Raw genomic sequence first — 24,760 nt, 5'->3', positions numbered from 1 at the left:
AGAAAAGACCTCTCTAAAAGAGGAGACTGTTATACTGAAAATCGCGTTGCTGGCATTTTATTATTAATTTTGGATTGTGTAAAGTAATCTCCAAACAAATAACAGCTCCTTTCATTTTTCAAGATTCTTTAGTTTTCGAAAAAATCGGTGACTCTGGTCATGGGAATGTACCACTCTTCTTTTATTAGTAATATATACTAAAAATCCTTACTCTGTGTACAGTACAAGTCACCAGAGAAAAGGGCTGTTTTCCCTAAACCTAGAAAATAAGACGGAGACGAACCAGAGCTGCAGGCAGCCATGCCCTGCTTTCCTCCAGAACCAGTCCCCGTCACACGCAGCTCCAAAGCAAGCCGGGATCAGGACGGTCTGACTTGTCAGTAAACTGGTCTGCATGAACCCCACAGGTGAGCAGTTCTGCAGCGGGTGGGGGGTTGGAGCAGCCTTGGGAAGCTGCTGTGGCAGCCGGCCCGGCCGGCAGGGCTGCTGGGCCCCGGGCGCTGGCACCCGCTGCGCCCGGGCTGGCTACAGAGAGTGTCTCAAGCGCCAGGGTTGCGGCATCCGGAGAAGGTGTCTGGGCCATGGAGGAGTCTGATGCTCAAGTGGCCTCAAAAGATGGGACTCTGGTACCTGACTGAACGCAGTGCTGCCAAGCGTAGGTGAACAGAAGCGGGACCAGCGGGACCAGCCTCATGGCGCGGAAGGAAGGGGTACAATACACGAGCAGGGACGGTGGCACCTTCACCTCTCTGCTTCTCATTAGCAGTGGGGAGGATCAGCTTGGGTTTTCCAACAACTGGTGCAAAGTTTGAACTCATTAACTTGAATTTTTCATAGAGTGATTAATACAGTTATTTAATTGTACTTAAATGGAAAGAGTTGCAAATATTAGCAAGAATCAAAATACGTTAAAAATGGGCCGAGAGGGCGATGAGAAAAGTGCCAGGAGTTGGCCTCAGAGATGAGATGTTACAGCGTACACGTAAGTGGGAGGGGAATTACTTTAGATCATAAAAGCAGGAATGATGGAAGGAATGAATAATGGCAAACCTTGGGCTGGCAGCAAGCTCTGCTGCGCTGTGGGGAATCCTGTGAGCAAAGCGTGGAGTAGCTCTCTAAGGACATTTAAATCACCTAGGACAAGGCAGAGTAGAAAATGTCTTCTGCAAAAAATACCTATCGCGGTCCTTTAGGATGAGATACCAGAGGTTACAGTGGCGATGAATTCAATCTGTGTTTTAGAACAGGCCACAGATCTGCTGCTGGGACACAGCTTGGCCTCCGCAGTGAAGCGGCCAAGAGGGCGGCTCTGAACAGACCCGGCCAGGCTGCGGCATCCTGCGGCGTCCTACGGCGTCCTGCGGCGTCCTGCGGCGTCCTGTGGCGTCCTACGGCGTCCTGCGGCGTCCTGCGGCGTCCTACGGCGTCCTGCGGCGTCCTGCGGTGTCCTACGGCGTCCTACGGTGTCCTACGGCGTCCTGCGGCGTCCTGCGGCATCCTGCGGCGTCCTACGGTGTCCTGCGGCGTCCTACGGTGTCCTACGGCGTCCTGCGGCGTCCTGCGGCGTCCTGCGGCGTCCTACGGTGTCCTGCGGCGTCCTACGGCGTCCTGCGGCGTCCTGCGGCGTCCTGCGGTGTCCTGCGGCGTCCTGCGGCGTCCTACGGTGTCCTGCGGCAGAGCGGCGCGTCCGTGCGTGCCAGCGTGTTCTGTCCAAACTGCCGTGGGTAGGTGTGCAGAGGTACCTGGTTCGAGTGGCACCAGCCGGGTCTGCCCGGGGCGTTCATCCTCCGGTCTCGTGCCCGTGGCTGCCGTAGCTCGTTTTAGTTTTCTGCAGCGCCTGCCTCGGGTGAGAGCGTGAGCAGCGCCGCGTCTGTTCCCTGCCCTCCACTTCGCCCTAGCAGTGCGTCTTGTCTGATGCTGAAGTTGCCTGGGACATGACACACAGCGTCCGTCTGCGGATCTTTAGTTCAGAATTAGTCACACCTGCGTTACGTTGTAGTCGTGCTATTCAAGATGGACATGGGCACCTTCCTTGTTAAACGCCATTTTCTGTCACCGTTGTGTACACAGCCGCCTTCTAAGGCCGCTCTCTAGTCCCAGCCTGGAAAAACCTCTGGCAGGTAACGGTGCGATGCTCTTCAGGTGAGCAGCAGCAGCAAAGGCTTAAAGTCACCCTGTGGCTTCTGTCAGGAAAGTGACAGACACTACGGGAAAACCAAGATGCGTTTTAAGGACCTTGTTGTCACCAGAGGATTAATTCACTGAACAAAATCATATGTATGCACAGTGTTCTCTGCCTCCCTTCCACCCCTGTTTAAAACAATAGGATCAAAATCCGTGCTTACCTAAATCCATTTACTGTACTGGTTACAAAGAGCCCCGGTGGCACGTTGCGATGGTGGTAGAAATGGGGAACAAAGAAAACCGGCCCACCGTGAAAGTGGAAATAGAGAACGGCACATTCCTGTGCCTGGGGCGCCTTCGCACCTCAGTATCCTTAATTACGTTCCAGGGTATTTTGGCGTTCCTTCTATTTGCATTCAGATCTTTCATCAGGAAGTTAATGTTCTCAGAGCAAGTAAGATCTCAAGCCCCATAAATCCTAACGTTTAATACGTTAACGATATAGAGATAAGTATTTAATTTTACTTTATGCATGACAGAGAAGCCAATGACAAATAGCACTGAGTAATATTTATGAGTTCCATGCCTGGAGGAATAATAAGCACCTTAAATTATTGTAAATTCTGACAAGGCACATACATTGAAGACTTTATAAAACTTTATACTTTATGCATGTAACTACAACGCTGTTCCTCTCCCCGTCACAGGTCAGCTCCTGACAATTCCAGCTGCTGTGATCATCTTCCCAAGCTGAAACAACCTGTGAGAGTGTCTCCGACTGTATTGCTCTGGCCTGCCGCTTCCAGCTGTACGTGAGTGCCATGGGAAGGGCAATACGGAGATCTGTCCGAGTGCTATGGAAATTGCATAATGTTATTATACGGCTAGAAACAAAGTAGGGTTGTCCTTTCCTGCTTTTCTTTAATTATTTGTATATTAATGTTGCAAGTTCTGCACCTCCTCATCTGGAATGCAGTTTGCAATCCCTTCCCACCCACAACACCAGGACGGGTTCCTTCGTGAGTGAGCTGAGCGTGTCTTCCGATGGTAAAACAGAGACAGGTAGGGCACTTGTGTGCATTGCTACCTCGTCAGCCTCACAAGCATTCAGGGTTCAGCTGCAGTCAGCGGTGCTTCTTGGAATGGGCTGTGCTGGCGAACATCCCTGCCCAGTCAGCTGGAGCAGCAAACCTGCACAGCCATTCCGTGAGCGTCTGGAGCAACTGCGGTGAAGAATGGAGAGTGCGGGAACAGCAGACAGCAAAAGAAATCTATAGGAAACCACTTAGTTTCTTGGATTTTCAAGTACATCTTACAATGGGACTCAAAAGAACAGTCACAAATGAACACGAAGGTACCAATTCCTCTGGCTGTATTTGGCTCTGACAGTGGTGGCAAATTGAAGCTGCCTTGGTAGGCAAGGAAGTGTTTACAGACAGCAATGAGAGAGGATGACAACCTTATGCAAAATGGCACGGGTGCCAATTGCCGTTGTTAACACTGTGCTCTGCAAGATTTAAAGATGTTTTGCAATGCACTATTTTAGGAGCAGAGCAGTATGGAGCAGCTGCCAGAGTGAACAGAAAGTAACCTGCTGCATGAATAATCGGTTTTTCCTCTGTTCTAAAAAAAAGGGGGGGAAACAAGACAGAATTAGATACTTTAACTCAAAGAGTTTTTATTTGAAATGCATGTGTAGAGCAGAGGCAGTGGTTGACACATCAATGGGCACAGTTGTGTGGCTGGGTTTCATGACATCGCTTAACCAAGCGTGATGAAATGGAAGGAGGTAGGAGGTGGGAATTTTCCTGTCTGGAGTCATGTTTAGACTGGTAGGGAGGTAGCTCTTCTGTCTCTAAACACCACATCTTACCACCCATCCTCCACAGTGCTGAGGTGCGCGGCCACGCGTCGGTGTGCGGCCATGTGTCGGTGTGCGGCCACGCGTCGGTGCGCGGCCACGTGTCGGTGTGCGGCCACGTGTCGGTGCGCGGCCATGCGTGGGTGTGCGGCCACGTGTCGGTGTGCGGCCACGTGTCGGTGCGCGGCCATGCGTCGGTGCGCGGCCACGTGTCGGTGTGCGGCCACGTGTCGGTGCGCGGCCATGCGTGGGTGTGCGGCCACGTGTCGGTGTGCGGCCACGCGTCGGTGCGCGGCCACGCGTCGGTGCGCGGCCACGTGTCGGTGCGCGGCCACGTGTCGGTGTGCGGCCACACATGGGTGTGCGGCCACGTGTCGGTGTGCGGCCACGCGTCGGTGCGCGGCCACGTGTCGGTGCGCGGCCACGTGTCGGTGTGCGGCCACACGTGGGTGTGCGGCCACGTGTCGGTGTGCGGCCACGCGTGTGTGTGCGGCCACGTGTCGGTGCGCGGCCATGTGTCGGTGTGCAGCCCCGTGTCGGTGCGCGGCCCCGTGTCGGTGTGCAGCCCCGTGTTGGTGTGCAGCCCCATGTCAGTGCATGGCCATGTGTCGGTGTGCAGCCGCGTGTCGGTGCGCGGCCCCGTGTCGGTGTGCAGCCCCGTGTCGGTGTGCAGCCCCGTGTTGGTGCACGGCCATGTGTCGGTGTGCAGCCCCGTGTCGGTGTGCAGCCCCGTGTCGGTGTGCAGCCCCGTGTCGGTGCACGGCCATGTGTCGGTGTGCAGCCCCGTGTCGGTGTGCAGCCCCGTGTCGGTGCACGGCCATGTGTCGGTGTGCAGCCCCGTGTCGGTGCGCAGCCCCGTGTTGGTGCACGGCCATGTGTCGGTGTGCAGCCCTGTGTCGGTGTGCAGCCCCGTGTCGGTGCGCGGCCATGTGTCGGTGTGCAGCCCCGTGTCGGTGTGCAGCCCCGTGTCGGTGCACGGCCATGTGTCGGTGTGCAGCCCCGTGTCGGTGTGCAGCCCCGTGTCGGTGTGCAGCCCCGTGTCGGTGCACGGCCATGTGTCGGTGTGCAGCCCCGTGTCGGTGCACGGCCATGTGTCGGTGCGCAGCCCCGTGTCGGTGCACGGCCATGTGTCGGTGTGCAGCCCCATGTCGGTGCGCAGCCCCGTGTCGGTGCACGGCCCCTGCTGGGCTCTGCCCCGCGGTCGTGCCGGCAGCAGTACCAGCGGGACTCCCCCTCCCCTCCCTCGTGGTCACACTGTTGGGGAAAAAAAAAAGCCAAACAAACAAAAACCCCCAACAAACAATAGCACCAAAAAAACTGAAAAAACCTGCAACGGTTCCCAAAGGAAGTGTCCTTTTCCCTCTTTTCCTTAAGGGCAATTTACACAACCTGTGCCTTGGCTGGGACCTCTTCCAGCAGGCGCTGCGCTTTGTTTTTGCTCCGTTAATCAGGCGTGGCAGGAACTGTTCCCAGTTGTGCCCTGTGCATCCAGTCTCTTCCCTGCTCTGTCCAAACGGGCTTGGATTTATTAAGGTACAGAAGACTTTGAGAAACGCGATGTTGTGGCCTTGCCAAAGTAAACTGCAAGTGATGATGAAGCAATAATGTATTTAACAAAGTGTCGTGGAAAAGACAAGCTGCAAAATCGGTTTGCTGGGCTGCTATCTACACGTTAGTGTCTGCAGCTGCGGAGAACACAACCCCGTGTGTTTCGTGAGCGCTGTGTGCGCACGGGACGGCCGCCTGAGTGCACCAGGCTGTGTGCTTCCCCCAGTGCTTTGAATTCTGATACCAGCTCTTAAAGATATGTTGGGTAGAGAAATCTTTAGTCACACCCACCCGTTTATAACAGCAACAAATGATTCTTGCCAATACCTGTAGAAGAGACCTTGTGAGCAAGACAAGGCTGCAGAAGGAACGTCCTGCCCGTGCGGGGGACACCAGGGGTAGGGACACCACGGCCGGGGACACCACGGCTGGGGACACCATGGCTGGGGACACCATGGCTGGGGACACCATGGCTGCGGAACCCAGCAAGCGCGTTTCCAGTGGGAGGTGATGCTGTGCGGGTGGTGGTGGCGCACGTGCTGCCAGTGCCGGTGTGTGGATCCTGGCGGTGCCGGTGCGCAGGTGCTGGCGGTGCCGGTGCACGGATCCTGGCGGTGCCGGTGCGTGGGTGCTGGTGGTACCTGTGCATGGATCCTGGCGGTGCCGGTGCGTGGATCCTGGTGGTGCCGGTGCGCGGGTGCTGGCGGTGCCGGGGCGCAGGCCCCAGCGCTGCTTTGGGCCGCAGCGGGAGCCCGTGGTGCGGCGCCGCGAGGGGCTGGGGGCCGCGGCTGGGACGCAGCTTTGGGGCGGACGGTCGGATGTTTCGGTGTGTGCCGCAAACCTGGCCCCTCCTCTCTGCCGCTTGATTTGTTTCTGCACTTGGCATCTCCCCGTTCGCAACGGGTTTTCTAACAATCACATCATAGTAACATACACAGCTGATTCTGGCCGTGTATGTCTCGTTCTGTTCTTGAGGGACGCCGTGCACAGTGCCCGTCTCTTGCCAGCCCTTGCTGTGTTTTGTGTTTTGGGTGAGAGACGTACGCAAAGTGTCTTGAACAAATAGTAGCATTCTGTCATGCTCAGTGCCCATCTGTGATTCATTTTCAGCTCATTCTAAGACTTGAACTAACGAGTGTGCTGAGGACACTCCGAGCACAAATAAAACAAGGCTCAGAAAGCTGGTGAAGCGCCGTTTTCCTTGGCAGGAGCGGGGAGCGCGCGCCGCCGCGGGAGCTGCCTGGGTGCTGAAGTGGCGGCGCCCATTCGGAGATGGCACGCTTTTCTGATACGTTATTCTTTATATTATTGGGTCTTATAACTTTTGCCCTCTTCTTGTTCAGCAGAGTGAATTCACAGCGCTCTGCTGTTTCTGAGTTATCAGCACCACTGAATAGCACAAGAGCGGTGGAAACACCAGGGTATTTTTTTTCCTTTTCAGTATCAGCGCTGTATTTTTCTCTTACTTTTTTTCGTGATCAGTTTTGCTTCAGTGTAGTATTTTCAAATTATGAGCTACTAAGTAGGAGATTAGGGATCAGAGAGCTATTGAAAAAATGGAACATCTTTGTGAAAAAATGCAAAGCAGAATTGTGGAGGAAACGGATGATGGAACAACCAGCGATATTTCCAGGGATAAGCAACAGCGACTGCGCTTCCCAGCCTTGGTTCAATCAAACTGATACTGATCAGACGTGCGTGGCTGTGGAGCTGCACACGCTGGAGCCGCTCGGGTCCCTGCGCAGCGCCAGCCTGCGCGGCGGGGACACCCGGTGCGGCGAGGACACCCGGTGTGGCAGGGACACCCCGTGTGGTGGGGACACCCCGTGTTGTGGGGACACCCTGTGTTGAGGGACATGGTGTGGTGAGGACACCCCGTGTTGTGGGGACACCCTGTGTTGAGGGACATGGTGTGGTGAGGACACCCCGTGTTGTGGGGACACCCTGTGTTGAGGGACATGGTGTGGTGAGGACACCCCATGTTGTGGGGACACCCTGTGTTGAGGGACATGGTGTGGTGGGGACACCCCGTGTTGTGAGGACACCCCGTGTGGTGGGGACACCCCGTGTTGTGGGGACACCCCGTGTTGAGGGACATGGTGTGGTGAGGACACCCCGTGTTGTGGGGACACCCTGTGTTGAGGGACATGGTGTGGTGAGGACACCCCGTGTTGTGGGGACACCCTGTGTTGAGGGACATGGTGTGGTGAGGACACCCCATGTTGTGGGGACACCCTGTGTTGAGGGACATGGTGTGGTGAGGACACCCCATGTTGTGGGGACACCCTGTGTTGAGGGACGTGGTGTGGTGAGGACACCCCGTGTGGTGGGGACACCCTGTGTTGAGGGACATGGTGTGGTGAGGACACCCCATGTTGTGGGGACACCCTGTGTTGAGGGACATGGTGTGGTGAGGACACCCCATGTTGTGGGGACACCCTGTGTTGAGGGACGTGGTGTGGTGAGGACACCCCGTGTGGTGGGGACACCCCACTGGAGCGGGTGGGCGCTGCGGGCCGTGGGTCCCAGGCCGAGCGTGGGCACTCGCTGCGGGCCGAGGTGCCGTGTCGGGATGAACCCAGGTCTGGGCTGTTGTCTGCTGCTGCGGAAGGTCAGGCCCAGCTCAGTTCTTATGAGTCTCCGCTTAAGAAAAATGAATGAAAAACCATAAAACAATTCATTGTAAGTGTTGCAAAAGGATTTTTAGAAGCGTATTTCAAAGCTCTGCTTAATAAGGGTGCATAGCGGTCTTGCCTTTCTTCACTGGTTTAACAGGATTAAATGAGGATGCCGTCCCTCTCCAGCCCCTGTTAGAATGACTGAGTTACCTGGCAGAGGCGTTTTGAAGTGTTCAGAGTAGGGGCTGGGAAACGAGCGAGGTTTAAATCTTACAAGGCTGGATTTCTCTGCTCTCCAAACTATTGAAAGTATTTATTTGGGAGGAGGATTTTCCTGCACTCCCAAGCAAACGTTGCAGAGAATCTTTAAAACATCGCTGCCAGTGCCTCCTGGCACTAAACCCATGAGCTCTCTCGCGTCTCGGAGGATGCGGAGCGGCGCTGCGGGAGATCCGTGTCACTGCGGCAGGTGCCTCTGCAGGAAGGAGCGATGACAGTCGGAAACTGGTAGCTGGTGCTTATAGTATAGACTCAAGAAACTAAGATTGCCATTTGCTGGCAGCAGGTTTGTTGTGGTTAAATATCTTTTTTCTTTAGCCGAGGAAGAATACTCACACAAAACCGTCTGGATCGGCAGCAGCAGAACAGGGTCATCGCGTGAGGGGTGTCTGGTGGCGGGGCGCCGCAGCGGGACTCGCTCTTCCCGCCCGAACCGCTGGGAAGTCCTTGCTCCTACAGGAAAGTGCTCAGAGCGCTGCGTGGTGTTGGTTTTGCTCTCATGTTTTGCCCTTTAGCAGGGGTCAGGAGTTCTTGCACAGAGCTCACTCGGGGCTGTCGCTCCCAGCATGAGCAGCCTATGTTGCCTCTCCTCCCAGAAGGGATTTTACAGACGGGGTGCTGGAGCCCCTGTGGAGCGCCTGTCAACCCAGCACTGTTTGCTTATTCCAGGTTCACTGGCAGGGGACCTGCGTCACTCTTCGGCCTGTCGCAGCAATTCTTCTCACACATTTTCTCTATCTTTTTTCCATAGCCATCTCTCAGTGAGATCGCTCCACTGCCAGCCTCTTCCAGGCTGTGCAGCCTGGCACGGGGAGACAAAGCCGACTGAGTCAGCGAGGAAAACAAGGCGCCGCCCATGATTGTACACGCTGGCCTGGGCTGCTGCTGGGGGATCGGAGTGCCAGACGATAAATGAATCCTCTCCGGTTAATCGTCACCCCTGCCAATGGGACGGAGGTTGGTTGCTCTTGCAATAAAGGACAAAAGTCTTTTCTGCTGCTCTTTGTTGGCGGTAAGAAAGCTGGTTGGATGCAGCTGGGATCAGGCCCACAGCTGATGCTCCTCTCCCCCCCCCCCAGCCATTCCTCTCAGCTCAGCTGGGGCAGCCCGGACAATGGGGGGGCTGCGTTTTCCGCAGCTCAGGGTGTCGGGTCTATAGTTTGCACAGCCCGAGAATACGTGTATTCTCTCCATTGATGTTCAGGGGCTTGGTACCTCTTTGTTTGGTTTGCTTTATTAAAAGGTAAAACGGAAGAGGGGATAACGCCCCTGCTTAGAAATAGAGATGCACAGTGACCTAAAAGTGACGAGAAAGGAACATTTCAGACATGAGACCTGGACCCGCTCTCTTTGGGGGTGGTGAGGGAGGGAGCTGTGCTGCCCCACGCAAGATTTCCTGGGGCAGGATCCGTTCCCCGGTCCCCGGTCCGATGAGGGGCTGCCCGGTGCACGGTGTCGGGGCGATGTGCCGGTTCCTCCTCTGGCAGGGCTGGCGCAGCCGCGCCGGCAAGCCGTCAGCAATGATCAGAAAATAGAGCTGTCTGTTTTCTGGTATTGGAACTCTGCTTCCCCAGTGTGTTTGATGTAGGTGCATCAAAAGTACAGGATAATTTTTTCCACTCTCTGTTTCTGTATTTTTGCGGTTACCTTTCTCCCAGCTTGGGAGCCAGCAGGCAGATCCTAGCATGTCCATTTTCTACCCACTTGCGCTCAGCAAGAGATAGAGCCAGCTGTGCGCGCCACGGCTGCCTCACTGGGAGCCTCCCCACCTCTTGACCAGCTGTGCCTTAGAGGAAATCACCACACAGGATCGTCGTCTCATAAACTGAACTGCTACAAGAGCATCCCAGCACCTCGCTACCTTGCCCGCAGGTCAGTGTATGCGGTGGCTGAGTTTCGTTTAATATGCTTGTCAGGCTGAGAAGCTGTGTCCACCATCCACTGAGCCCCTAGGGGACGATGCCCAGTGCTGTGGCCTGAGGAGTGTGTGCGTTTCCGGATCATACCCGGGGGCCTGGAGAGGGGTCAGAGCTGCAGCGGTCTCCTTGCTCCTGCTGCTGAATAACTGTTTCATGCCTTCAGTGCAGGGTAGCAGGGGCTGATAAGCATCTTTAAAGAGATCATTTAAGTTGTATTTACCTATGCACACAAATAAAACTTGAGACAAGACAGGCAACATCACGTTCTCTGGTATCTAATGTTAAAGATAGGAATGGTTCTTAGTCCATTTACTATTTTCGGATAATGTATTTCCTGATTTTGCGGGTGTCATTGGATTATTGATAGTTATTGTGTTCTATCTGCATATCAATGCTTGTACTCCCTCCAAAAGATGCTCACCTAGAAGCCTATGGAAATTGAATACATATTCAGGACTCAAAACAATTCTTGCCTGATGTATTCAAACACAGCAGCAGAATTTCATCACCTACCTCACCACTAAATTCTTTTCAGATCTTATCTTTTCCAGTCATAAGCTAAAAAAGATGCATGATACAATATCCTACCAGCGCTGCAGGGGATGTGACTCCATAGGTAATTTGTGAGATAGATGTTGGGAGTGTCCCTAACTAGAACTGTCTGAGGATAAGATTACCGAGCACAGTGCTGAGATGGTGGATCACCCACTGGCCTGGTCGAGGATTTCCAGAGGGCTGCTAGGACCTGCGTGCCAGACAGAATGCTACTGAATATCAGTTGAAATTGTGTTTCTAATACAATTCCTTGAAAGTCAACTAATCCTTCCCCAAACATTTCTTTCAGCTTTTGGATGGTGATGACATTGAAAATCCTGTAGACTTTGATCATAACACTGTTACAGCAGCCGAGGTATGAAACAGTGATAATGGGACTGACTGGACAGACTGACGAGTCCAGTGGCACCCCTGGCGCGCAGAGGGCGACCAGCGCCCCAGGAGCCGTGTTGCTCACCGGCTCTGCTGCGCGGCCGCTGGCGCAGCCGGGGGGGAGGGCGCCGCAGGCAGGGCCCGTTCCCGGGGGTGGTTCTGTGGGTCTGCTCTGGGCGTTCTGATAGTGGCAGGAGAGGAGGAAAGGTTTGGAGACGGAGTTTGTGGCTGTAATCTCAGTTTTCATTGAAGCACTGAGCAGGCAGTTATTGTAAGAACCACCCTCTTCTCAGTGTGCGGTCTCTCATTGTCCCAATAATGTCAGTTCTCCCCCGGCCTTGCACTGAATTCACGAATAACTAGGACTGAAGACTGGCTGAAAACCATTCAAAGCTTCACCAGGATTCAAGGAAGAAAGTGTTAGTCCATGGGAGTTGTAGAAGGAAGGAAAATACTTCTGTGTGTGAGAACAAGTTTGCGTGGGGTGTCGTGGCGAGCGGCGCTGCGGACCCCCCCCGCCCCGGCAGGACCCGCCGGGCCCACCGCGCGGCCGTCAGAGCCATTTGGCGTAGCTGGAGGGCATGATTTTCCCTTTGCTGCCCACAGGTTTGTACAAGAAAGACCTACATGTCTGACTGAGTATAAAAGAATAATTGTATCCCGCATATTGGAGAAATTGTTCAAGAACAATTGTCCTGGTGAAGATCTTGCTCTGAGGCGCTGCCGGGAGCAGCGGCTGTGTTGGTCTCTGCCGTGCCAGTGCCGGCCTCTTGCCGTGCAGCGTGTGGCTCGGGCACCTGACAACAGGAGCAGGCGGTTTTCTGGCAGGGGACACAGCAGGTTCTGTCGCTGGTGCTCTGGCCTTTCCTCACCACGGGCCCTCTCTCTGCGTGTAGCTGTGGAGATGTTGGTTTCATCATGTCCTACAGATGGAGCACATGGGGCACTTTTTTCGAGTATGTCTTACGTGGAAAACTGTTTCACTCTATGAACATGTGTGTGCACTGTGCATCTATGTTATCTCATCTTTTCATCGGTCGCAGTGTGTATCCTGGATTCATAATCCACTGGTTCCTGCGCTGTTGGGAGCCAGCTCCTGCCAGCTCGCAGCGCTCAGAGGGACGTGCTGGTGAACGGTGATGGTGCTCATCACTTCACATAACCCCGTGCTTTCCTTCAGGTTTCAGTTTTAATGCTTTAGCAGCCATAACAAGTCTGAAAAGCAAATGATGTGAAGCCTCAAGTATAGAGGACAAGATTGTTTGATTCTCCTGCAAAACTGGAAAAGGAACACCACAAACAGCTTTTGATTCTCACATAGATAAGGTGCTGTTCATGTCACAGCCACGCCAGTCTCGGAGAGATGAAACATGCTGTTTTCTTTTTAAATTGGTGCTTCCATTCCCCGCCCCCCAGCCACCCATACAGTCCTTACATATAAACTCCTTTTCAACAAAAGGGTATCTTTAATTCATTAAACATTTCCCTGCCCTTTCTATCTGATTGGAATAACTGCCTCTGCTCTTTGGCAGCCTTTCTGAAAATAAAACTATTCCCCGAATCGTGGTGCCTGTAAGCGCCTTCTCCCACGGGCAGACACGGCTCCTCCGGCATGGCTGCAGGACTCAGCTCCTTACGGAGGCTTTGGGAGAATGTGCTGAAGATATTTGCTCTAATTCTTTCTCTGCCACACACGCCGGCCCTCTAAACGCTTCCAGGTTGTTCTCAGGGCGTTGTGTGGTGTGTCAGGAGGGCCGGTCGTGGGTTTAGGTGCAGGTGGTTTTAGGTGCTCTGCGGTTTGCTCTGCTCCTCTCCTGGCTCTGATCCGGGAGGACACGGGGGGTCCCGGCCACGCTCAGCCCCCCAAATGCGGGGTCCCTGTCTGACCCCCACATGGGACAGCCCGGGTGCCACCAGCACCGGCATCGCCAGGGACCATCGTTAGTAAAAAATTTAATCACTCATATACATTTGCTTCCAAACCAACCGTTGAAGGGTTTTTCCCAGCCTTTGGAAATTAGCTTTTCGTTCCGGCCTGTCAGGTTTTTCACCAGAATAGAAAAGTCCATTTTCCACCGGTGTTATATGGTAAAGTTTGGCAAAGGAAATTAATGATGATTGATAAAATATTACTCCGTAGCCTTGATTAAGCCTGTTCGTTTTTATCTACTCAGTCTGCAGAGATTTGTTTTTCTTCCTGTGGTGTAATTGTTGCTTTTGGTACAGAAACACAAATATTCTGGACTTGCAGATAGCAGCTCCAGCTTTCAGGAGCTCCCGTCTGGCAGCTAATTGGGCATTGCTTCATTAGCAGCAGGAGCAGGAGCAGAGCCGTCTGACCTGGGCCGTGGTTCCGTTTGGAGCGGGCGAGGAGAACGGGATCGCGGGACACCAGGGGCGGGGAGGGACCTGGGAGCCCATCCGTCCAACCCCGGAGCAGGAACACCCGGATGAGGTTACACAGGAACAACGTGAGGAAAAGCAGAACCCGGTGGAGCGAGGGCTGGCGATGGGGATGCAACAGCTGTGAACCGTTTGGTCCTGCCTGTCTGGGGGTGGCTCTTCAGGGTCCCCATCAAACATCTGGATGCTGCTGCATGTTTTGAGCAGAGTAGGAAAGAAAAAAGTACAGCATTCTTTAATGGAAGCTGAAAATTGCTGAAAGCAGTTAATAGGTTTGGTGTGCAAGTTTGCATAATAGTTTGAACATGTGAATTGAGGTCCAGAAATGTTCTGTGATGCCCTCAGGGGCCTGTCTTTGCAGTAGCTCTGGGTAGAGATAGATAAGCAAGGTACCATGAAAATGAATTTGTGCTTTTTGTAGGTACGGTAATTTGGGTAATTAGGGCAGGCTCAGCACCACCCTGACGCAGAACAGAAACCTGCACAGAAATTCAAAGGAACAAAGCTGTCAACTTCAGTGAGTTCCTCACCCAGAAGACCTCACTCGCAATCACCCATGGAAACCAGGTACTTGCACAGGCAGGCCGTCCCGAAAGCATCCAGATCCGCAGAGAATACTTCAGTTCTGAAGGAGGTGAGATGTTTAGAGCTTGGTGCCAGAACTCCCCAGCGGTGCTTGCGGGGCACGCAGGCTGCCGGCAGCCCCACGGAACCGGCGGCAGCCCCACGGAACCGGCGGCAGCCCCACGGAACCGGCGGCAGCCCCACAGAACCGGCGGCGTGGGCACCGGGAGCTGTGGAGCCCTGGCACGGCTGCCTGGTCGCAGCGGAGCCGAGAGAAGCCGGTTCACACCTCATCTGCTCTGCCCGGCACCCAGGGCCGGCAGCGCTCGGCCGCGCTGGCAGCAGAGCCGCACGATGAAAGGCTGAGATCTGCCCCGGTTACGACACTTCCCTCCCACCCAGCCCAGCACTAGCGATGCCCCTGGGGCTGCCTGAATCATCGCTGCTGCACCAGCATCTGGCGCTTTGCGAAGCGTTCGGTGTTTAATGCCTGTCTCTGCTCCAGTTCCCACCTCGCTGAAATGACGAAACCCCGACACCACCAGCCTGACACGGCTCCTTTCTCCTGGAGAGGAGTCATTTGCTGTATTGACAAAATTGCCAGGTATGTGGAAGGGGAAGGGCTGGGGCTGTGCTCACATGCTCCGAAAGCAGTTGAGAAACCTGAAAACACAGGACAATCTGATGTAAACAAACAAGTTCTGCATATTCTCCTTTCCCAAATATTCAGAAGTCTTAAAAGAATTGGGCGTGTAATTGAAAGTAGCCGAAGGCAGCTTTATCCTGCGCTACCAGCACTTACGCAGCCGATCACCCGAAGTTTCACTTGGCAGGTTGACAGGTTATGCATTCTCACATGGGTGAACAGTTCTCTAACAAAGCATCGCAGCCCCAACAACACAGAAACCACATCATCTTGTTCCACTGATTCTTATTTCAACAGCCTGGAACAGAAATTTTCATTCTTTGCCCCAGTCTTCCTGTCAGGCCCCTTGCCTGGTACAACCGCTTTCCAGCACCAGAAGCTGTTTTCTTCTACCTCTCGGATCTCGCTTACATTGTCTTTGAGAGGCAACAGAAATGATCTTTCCTGTGTAAGGTGCCGTGTGCTCCTTCCTCTGTTCTTGGTGGGCACTTTCGAGGACGTCGTTCTTGATGTCGCAGGACGGGATCCCGAGCCAGCAGCGCGGTGGGTTTGGAAGGGGCCTTATCAGAAACGTGCCCTGGCGGGACGCGGTGGCTCTGGGACGAGCAGCGTTCCCCGGGCCGGCCGCCCTGCGTGCCAGGGCCTGCGCCCGCGCTCCCGCGCGCCAGAGCCGAAAAACCACTCCGTGAGAGGAGCGCTCAGCAGCAGCAGCTCACGGAACAAACCGGTGGAGAAGGAGTAGGATGAGCCTCCGGGAATTCTGCGTTTGAGGGAGCACAGAAGGCTGGAAGTTCAAGAGCTCTCTTAAACCCGGTGCATTTCCCACTTCGGTGACTGCGTTCCGGGCTAAAAAAACTATTGGTTTTTTTTTCTGAAATATGACAAGATAAACAGAAAACCCCGTAATATGGGCAGAAACAACACAGTACTGAAATCCAAAACTTTATTGCAGCACTATCACTATTTTAATCCGTGTATCTTCTGTTTCCTTGGTACTCTGCATAACTTGGAAATCCATGGAGAGCGAGTGCAGGTCCGAGAGCCCCGTCCCGGAGAACCACGCGAGGTGCCGGGCTCGGGCAGGAACGGTCCCTCTTCCGACCAGTTCGTAGTAAGGCGTCTTAGAAACAAGAAAGGAAAAAAAGAAAGCAAAGAGGAAGAAAGGCTCTTCACACCGTTGATTTCTGTTATTGAGGGAAGAAAGTGCTTTTCTCAAGTCCGTCTGCAATAGAAGTGGTGTCGCTGACCAGAAGCACAAGCGGGTGCGTCCTGGCCCCGTCTGCCGCACGCTCGGACGTCGAGCGGCGTTCCCGGCGTGGAGACAAATTTATTTATTCATTAACTTAATATATTCAATAAACCAACCGGCACACAGACTTATTCTTTACAAGTAATTAGAATGTACTACAAGCATACAAATGTGCCTAAGATTGAGAACTTGGGTTATAATCTAATGAAAATATTGTCGCTGAATTAATTTCCTATGTGGTGCCAGAGCCATGGAATAAAAAGTATATTGAGAGTCTTCAGAGACCTCCTGTCGGCAGCCTGGCGCTGCCTCTGCTGCAGCCTGCGGAAGATTAGGTTTCAAAAGCCTGTTCTTTTCACGCGTGTTCTGGTTGTCTCACCGGAACCTTCCGTGCTTGGGAGACCTTGCGGAGGTTTCAGAGCCAAGTGAAGAAACCAGCAATGTCTGCCACCAATGTCATTGAATGCATCAGTCTCACAGAAATGCAGTTCAAACGCAGATTTGCTGGGAACTCGAGGAGTTGGTCTCCCTGTGCCAAGCTGCAATCTCAGGAGCTGCAGATGGCAGCAAGTGAAACTCACCCTGTGTCCGTCTGTCCTGGGGCAGCCGCAGCCTCTGTCTGTCCGAGCTGCTGCAGCAGAGGGGTCACTGCTGCTTCAGTCCTTCTGGAGAGGATCACATTTCACACTTGCCTGGCATTTTCATTTTCTAAGCATTTTGCTAACTAATGAATGATATATCAGTGAGGAAAAGATTATTTTTTAAGAATGGGACATTAATTGCCACCACTCAACCCATCCAGAAGCATCTGGAGTGAGCCGGGACGCGGAGCCGACCGTGCTGGCTCCTCAGGAGCAGTTGCAGTCCAGAGAGCGTTTGAGGCTCGTTCTTTGACTTACGGAGTGGACCCGACGAGCCCGTGGACCCGACGAGCCCGTGAACCCGACGAGCCTGTGAACCCGACGAGCCCGTGAACCCGACGAGCCCGTGAACCTGACGAGCCCTTGAACCCGACGAGCCCGTGGACCCGACGAGCCCGTGAACCCGACGAGCCCTTGAACCCGACGAGCCCGTGGACCCGACGAGCGCGTGAACCCGACGAGCCCGTGGACCCGACGAGCCCTTGAACCCGACGAGCCCGTGGACCCGACGAGCCCGTGAACCCGACGAGCCCGTGGACCCGACGAGCCCGTGAACCCGACGAGCCCGTGGACCCGACCAGCCCTTGAACCCGACGAGCCCGTGGACCCGACGAGCCTGTGAACCCGACGAGCCCGTGGACCCGACGAGCCCGTGAACCCGACGAGCCCGTGGACCCGACCAGCCCTTGAACCCGACGAGCCCGTGGACCCGACGAGCCCGTGAACCCGACGAGCCCATGGACCCGACGAGCCCTTGAACCCGACGAGCCCGTGGACCCGACCAGCCCTTGAACCCGACGAGCCCGTGGACCCGACGAGCCCGTGGACCCGACGAGCCCGTGAACCCGACGAGCCCATGGACCCGACGAGCCCGTGAACCCGACGAGCCCGTGGACCCGACGAGCCCGTGGACCCGACGAGCCCGTGGACCGCGGTGGGGTGCTGGTGGCCGGTTTCTGCCTCAGCCAGCTGGTGCCAAGCGTCGAGAGCCAGAATCGGTCCTGCTTGGGCAGATGGCTTCACATTCAGGCTGCCTCTCTGGAGCGTCCCTGTTAACAACCTGCCTTCAAACACTTGTGTTTCATTCTATGTAGTGTACAGATCTCAGGGCTTCTCCCTCTTCACAGTAATGAAAAAAAGAGATCAGGTTATCCAGGTCTTTGTGATTGATTGTTATTAGTTACACGTATTTTGCCTGCTTCAGTAAGCAGCAGGTTTCCATTGCTGTGTCCTGCGTGAAAGGCTCTGGCCACTGGGAGCATAATTACCTGGTTCCTCCTCTCAGTCCTGAAGCAGAAGGTTTTCACATAGCACCAAGGTGTAAAGAAAAATCAAGGGAATGCACCAGATCACAGGGAGCACTTGTGTGCGGTGCTTATCAGCAGCTCCTTATCGGGTTAATCTGACAACACAGGTGTGAGGGGATGCCCCAGCTGGGACACATCACCCGTAATCTGATCAGCAGGAGCTCTTTGTGTTTCGCTGGACACCAGTTTACTCGTTACCAGCTGAACAAAGGAACAAATTAAGCAAGCCTGACGAGGCAGTGCAGTAAGGAGGGAGCTGCGTGTCCTGGCTGTCTGTGGGTGTGCAGCTAAAACCATTACACAACCCCCACAGACACGCTCCCCGGGGGGAGGGCATGGTAATTACAGAAGGGCTGTTTAGAAGGAAAAGGCATTTCGTATCCCGTGTTCCTCATTTTAATAATGCAGACGACTGCGTTGTGAAACACCTTCCCTGGAAGAGCATCAGTGCGTGACCCGTGGCCTCGCTGAGCCAGCGCGGGCAAGGTCCCGTCCCCTGGCCGGGGAAGAACAGCTTCAGACCTGCAGCGTCCCGCTCACCACCCGTGTCACTCCGTGTCCCTTGGCCAGTAACGGTACCTTGCTTCCCAGCTTCCATTTGTCACCTCTGTCTCTGCACAGTTCCCAAAACCAAGTCTTGAACACTAACTGAAGCAGCTGAAAGTGTTTTGGGGGAATGTGTCATAGTCCCGATGCTCCAAAAGGAGGTTGATTGTTTATGCAGGAAATATCTGAGGTAGAAAGCTGTAAGGAATCCTCCAGAGCATTACCCTTTTCTACAGTAGTTGTATGAAAAAAGTCTCAACTCTGACAAAACCACTTGAATTCTGAATAAGCTTTCATAGAAGTAAAATATCGCGGCAAACTGAAAGGTTTTTTTGGGAAGGAGAAGGACACACAAGCACAGGACAATGAGAAGAATGCGTGTGCTGCTGGGAGACGACAGGAGCGGTTTGAGCGCTGGAGCTCTGCCCGCAGCTCCAGCTGCGGCGCTTGGTGCCTCTAGTAAACGCTTGTCGTAAAAGCATTGCCTTTATCTGCCCGTCTTCCAAAATCTCTCTTCCTCGGGACATCATCTGACTACACCAGTCTAATTAAACCCTCGTTATCCGTTGCCACTACGAACGGATCTCGAATCCGCAACCAGTGAGGTGAGCAGCTGGCACAAGGGCTGAGCAGAGTTCTGAGTGGGCAGATGCTGTCCCTGCGTCGTTCCTCGTGGACACACCGTCCCAAAGGCACACAAAAATACCGCTCCGTTTCCATTTTTTGGTTAAAGAAAAGAGAATGTGATGCCCTCTTGTTAACCAAAGGTCAAAAGATTGTCAGTTAATGTAGATGCAGAGGGCAGAGAAAAGCAAATTCTCTATCAAGCGCCAGTAAAACGAGCATTACTGTAACTCCCGCTGTGTTTGCCATGGCTCCCTGCTCAGCCTTGCTTCCCTGTGCCGCTGGGCGCGCGTCCCGGCTTGTGTGCCGCGGGTCGGGCCGGGCCGGCGGCGCCGTCGCTGGGAGCGGGCGTGCGGGTGGCCGGTGCTCCCGGTTCTCCGCGGGTACCGCCGCGCTGCTCCCGCTGCCCCGAGCGCTCCAGCGGGTTGAGAATGCAAGGGGTGTCGGCTGCTTTGATAAAACTGCAGGCCCGGTTTGTTAGTGGGCTTTCCAATAGAGTTGTTTTGTTCTCCCCCCATCAGCAAACAGAGGGACCGCGTACTCCAGCACCTCTCTCGTTTCAGAACGCAGCTGCTGGTTCTGGTGCTAATCGCCCTGTTCCTTCTGTGACAGAAAACAGCCCGCAGCAGCTTAACTGCAAAATGTGGTGTTCAGGAAAGAACAGTTTTCTGAGGATGCAAAAGTGTGTTTCATTCTTACTAATTGGTTTTCTATTTGAATATAAACAAATGAGAAGCAAGTATGCTTTTTATTGAATAGCATTTAAGGAACAATCATTTTATACAGTGGGGCTATACTCATCATGTTTCTTTTATGTTATTGAAAATATTGATAAAGCCCTAGATGTTCATTAGTTACACCATTTCCAAGTGCACAGAAGGCTGAACAAATGTGTTTTCATTATAAGAGGTAATAATAATTAAGAGTGACAGCACCTTATCCCCGGGATCTGCCTCCCAGCAGCAGTTTGGCTGATAAAAAACCAGAAGTTAAGATAAGGCAGCAATTATTAAGACAAATCTTTTGAAGGGCTGTTTGAACTCCCGTGTCCAGCAGATAATCTGATTGTGCAAGGTGCTGGGAGGGAGAGCTGCATGGGGAGCAGCACCCAGGTGCAGGCCCTCAGCCCTTTGCACCGGCATTTTTACCTCTGGCCATTTCCCTGGATGCTGCTGCTTTTGTTTGCTACAGCTGTGCCGTATAAATCAGTCTTCATTCTGTCTCTCTGACACCAAAGAGAAACGCAGCACAAACAATGCAGAACACCGAGCCCCAAACGTATTAATCATCTTTTTTTTTTCTGATCCCTTTCACCTATCTTTTTTTGGGAGATTCAGAAATAGCTATAGGCAACTCAGTAATTCTTCCTTCATAAATATTAGATGCACGCAGAGCATGAATATTTGAGTAGCTAACTCTGACTTAGGTGAAACCAATTGCTAATGGCAATTCATTTTTCCTCGGTGACATTCCACCAATAACAAGCACGAGGGGGACAGGATGATGCGATTTGGAGCTGGACAGAAAAAGGGAAAGAAGGTGTCAGCTGGGAACAAAGATGCTTTATTGATCAGGCCCGCGGGTGGAAGTGGGGGCCGTCCCCGCCGTACGGCGGAGGGGCGCTGGCAGAGTCGTGCGCACAGCTGTGTGCGCAGCCTCAGGAACCAAAGAGTGAAACAAGTTTTGAAGACTTACTGCTGATTTTTATTATGTCATTGAGCTCCTGCCTCTTGATGTGTTGTGCCCTGTGTGATGTGCAACCTGCAGCAGGAAGGACCAGGCGGGTCCCCGGCATCCTGCGTCCCCGCGGTGACACCGCGCTGGCCGTGGGGCCGGGCGGCTCCGTGGCCCGGCCCAGCTCCCCCGCGGCCCCTTCCCCCACTGACTCCCGCAGCGCTGTGGTTGCAGCGCCGGTCGGGCTGAGCAGCCGTTGGGGGAAGTGCTGTCACTTTGGTCCCTGGTGGACAGTTTGTCAAGGCAGATGAACTCACCCTGCTGCAGCGGGGCTGCCAACATGTGCAGAGATGGTGTGACCAGCAGTGCGGGTGCAAGCGGGGCTGCCCCTTTTGGTGCTCTCTGCTTTGCGCTAAAACTCTATGTTTTGATTTTTAATGAAAAAAAGAAATTGTGACTTTATGCCTGAGGCACAGAAATGTGTCGTCTCTGGACATGGGGCATGGCACTGAGCAGTCAGATATGACCAGATCGAACCTCAGCTGGAGTTCAAGTTCATGTCTACACGGCTCAAGAGACACAAGTGCGTATCTATCATTTTATATGGGTCTCGAATTTGCCATTACTAGACGAGTGCTTTATAATGCATCGGTGGTACTTATCCCCATTAGTCTACCTTAGCCTCGGTCAGGCAGTGCCGCTGGCTCGGTCCGCGCAAGGAACCGCTGGCGGGAGCGAGGACTCTGAGCCCAAACGCGCTGGTCCCGGTGCCCTGTTCTCCACCACGTGCCTGCTCAGCTCCTCCGCGGTTGCATTGGCGCCGGCGCCACGCGGGGGATCCCGCTGCTCCGCACCGCGTGCTGCCGCTCCAGGGCGCCCGTTCCGCTGGCGCTTCGGCTTAAATGGCGTTGGTCAGGATAACAAAATAATATCCACATGGCCACTTCTCTGTCACTTAAGCAGAGCAGAAGTGGTTAAACACCTTGGCGCAGCTTCTCTGGCTGCCCAGGCCTGGAGCTGCTTCACTTTCCGCACCTGCATTTGCTCTGCTTTGCTTCCATTAAAAGAGCATCTCCTTCAGAAAATGTCTGGTGAAAACCTAGCGGGTTTTGGTCAGAAATTTTCCATTTGAGACGTTTTATTTCTGTTATTCAAAAACTCAAAGCATATGCTTTCTGTAGGTGAAAACGAGCTTTTAGCTGGAAATCCTAATGGCAAACCCTCAAGGGCGCCCTTGCCCGGTGTCCAGCCTGCCTGACAACGAAACCGGAGCGACAGGCCCGACCGGGTCTGCGTCCCCGGCTGTTGCCGCGGTGGCTGCGCCGGCACCGGGAGGACGTTGGTGGCCGCTCGGCCAGCGCGGCCCCGTTTGGCTGCGCAGAGACCGGCGGGGCCGCCCCCGCACACCGAACGCGCCGCGCGCCGGCTGCCAGAGCGAGGAAAGAACTGCACGCTGGAAGGGGTTCCTGCTTCGTTTACAGGTTGCTTTTATTTACAAATATACTGAAGTGTAATCTTTCTCTTAATTTTTCTTTTCTGTTTTTTTGTAGGGGTGTGTGCACACGCGCACATGGGGAGGAGCATAATGTGTGAGAAACGCTTGTGTCTGAGCTGCCCGGCAGTGGTGGCAGGAAAAGAAATGCAGTGAAATGAAATTTAAAAACACTAATAAATAATTTAACAATGACAAGTAATTAAATTAAAAAAAAGTCCGATCTACATACATTATGGTTGGGTGTTACCAACAGAGGGAAAGGAGCAGAGAATCTACGGTGAGAGGCAGCTGGTTAAGTACGAGAGAGCATAGTCATGTTTTTTACAAGTTAAACAAATTGTAACAGACAGCTACAAAATACTACATTTTGATAACATAAATACAGAATATATAAATATACAAGTAATACAGCCATACACAGCTAAAAAAGAGGGTGTTCACTTAAAAACAGAGTTCCCAAAGCAAAGTACCTGGCAGTCCCTCCCAGTCCCTGCTGAGCAGAACCGGGTGTGCGGGACCGGGGGCACCCGGGCGGGCTCCTCGTGGGAAATGGTTGTTCCTTTATTCAGAGCGGCCTCAAAGCGGCAAGACGGTGCTTAAACCCCACCAAAGCCTAAAGACTTCCGGCAGCTACAAGTGCCCAAACGCGCCGTAACCGCATGGCCAGGCGCCGGAGCCCCGGCCGCGCGGTGCTCGGCTGACACGGCCCCGCACGCCCGGGGAGCAGCTGCGGTTCAGAAACACCCGCAGTGGTTTGGGCACGGGCAGGAAAGCACTGCCCTGAGCACTTGAGACCGTGAGGACTGCGGCTCCAGCTCCCACAGCTTTGGTGGGCTTCAGTCACCTGCGTGTTTTCACCGTAAGGCTTGTTAAGAACCCTTCCCATCCCGCTGGATCCTGCTGTTCATTTCTAGTGACTTTTGGGGACAACCAGAATTAGATGACACGGTTCAGCGGCGCTCTCGCAAAGCCCAGCCCGCAGCGTTCCTCGCGGGCTCACAGAGCCGGGTTCCCTGGGGTGACGACTTGGGACATACCTCTGATTCTTATGGAAACTGGAAGGGAGTCCTGAGCACAGTAGGAAGAGGTAAGAAGGTTCACACCACCCAGCATGAAGGACCTTCCCCATGCGACGACAGCACAGCGAGTGGCTGAGTTGCTGCTGACAGAGCGGCAATGACCCCTTGGAAGGAGCCGGCAACATCCATTGACCTGTGCGAGGGTCTGAGCACCCACCGCAGCGCCCGCACCAGCCCGGGTCACATCTGAGGCACCGTTAGCAGCAACTGAGCCAGGTGATCTGCAGGGTTTGACGACAGAGTTGAAGGAAGAAAAAAGATCACAATGCCTAGGATGGTGTTTCGATCTTTGTGACTGCAACCACCACTCTGTGCTCCCAGCAACATAATTGTCTTCCATGTTGTGACAGTGACGCACGTTTACCACCAGCCCCAGCTGCTCACACTACAGGTTTAGTCCATGGCGCTGTGGTGGACAGCGGCTGAGAACAGCCGGTGCGGTGGGGCCCACCCGCGACAGCCACTGCGCAATGGGGATGCTGCTGCGCGCCGGAGCCCGGCAGCGCCCGGAGGATGGAGGGGTGGAGGGCAGCGCCATGGAGGGGTGGAGGGATGGAGGGGTGGAGGGATGGAGGGGTGGAGGGCAGCGCCATGGAGGGGTGGAGGGATGGAGGGGTGGAGGGCAGCGCCATGGAGGGGTGGAGGGATGGAGGGGTGGAGGGCAGCGCCATGGAGGGGTGGAGGGATGGAGGGGTCGAGGGCAGCGCCATGGAGGGGTGGAGGGATGGAGGGGTCGAGGGCAGCGCCATCGAGGGGTGGAGGGATGGAGGGGTGGAGGGCAGCGCCATGGAGGGGTGGAGGGATGGAGGGGTGGAGGGCAGCGCCATGGAGGGGTGGAGGGATGGAGGGGTGGAGGGCAGCGCCATGGAGGGGTGGAGGGATGGAGGGGTGGAGGGCAGCGCCGTGGAGGGGTGGAGGGATGGAGGGGTGGAGGGATGGAGGGGTGGAGGGCAGCGCCATCGAGGGGTGGAGGGATGGAGGGGTGGAGGGCAGCGCCATGGAGGGGTGGAGGGATGGAGGGGTCGAGGGCAGCGCCATGGAGGGGTGGAGGGATGGAGGGGTCGAGGGCAGCGCCATCGAGGGGTGGAGGGATGGAGGGGTGGAGGGCAGCGCCATGGAGGGGTGGAGGGATGGAGGGGTGGAGGGCAGCGCCATGGAGGGGTGGAGGGATGGAGGGGTGGAGGGCAGCGCCATCGAGGGGTGGAGGGATGGAGGGGTGGAGGGCAGCGCCATGGAGGGGTGGAGGGATGGAGGGG

General features: G+C 54.5%; 1 protein-coding gene across 1 annotated transcript; it reads left to right on the top strand.

The window, feature by feature from the left end:
• Positions 1-692: 692 nt before the first annotated feature.
• Positions 693-23,889, top strand: LOC136110365 (uncharacterized). The gene is made up of 5 exons (XM_071817374.1): positions 693-799; positions 1,293-1,724; positions 2,832-2,936; positions 9,182-9,387; positions 22,481-23,889. The coding sequence occupies exons 1-4, from the start codon at positions 693-695 to the stop codon at positions 9,288-9,290; spliced, it is 753 nt and encodes a 250-aa protein (XP_071673475.1). The 3' UTR covers positions 9,291-9,387; positions 22,481-23,889.
• The last annotated feature ends 871 nt before the right edge of the window (positions 23,890-24,760 follow it).

This window comes from Patagioenas fasciata, chromosome 20 (assembly GCF_037038585.1).
Source record: "Patagioenas fasciata isolate bPatFas1 chromosome 20, bPatFas1.hap1, whole genome shotgun sequence".
Classification (NCBI taxonomy): domain Eukaryota; kingdom Metazoa; phylum Chordata; class Aves; order Columbiformes; family Columbidae; genus Patagioenas; species Patagioenas fasciata.
The sequence above is the reverse complement of the archived record's forward strand: the minus strand, read 5'-3'. Positions and strand labels throughout refer to the sequence as shown.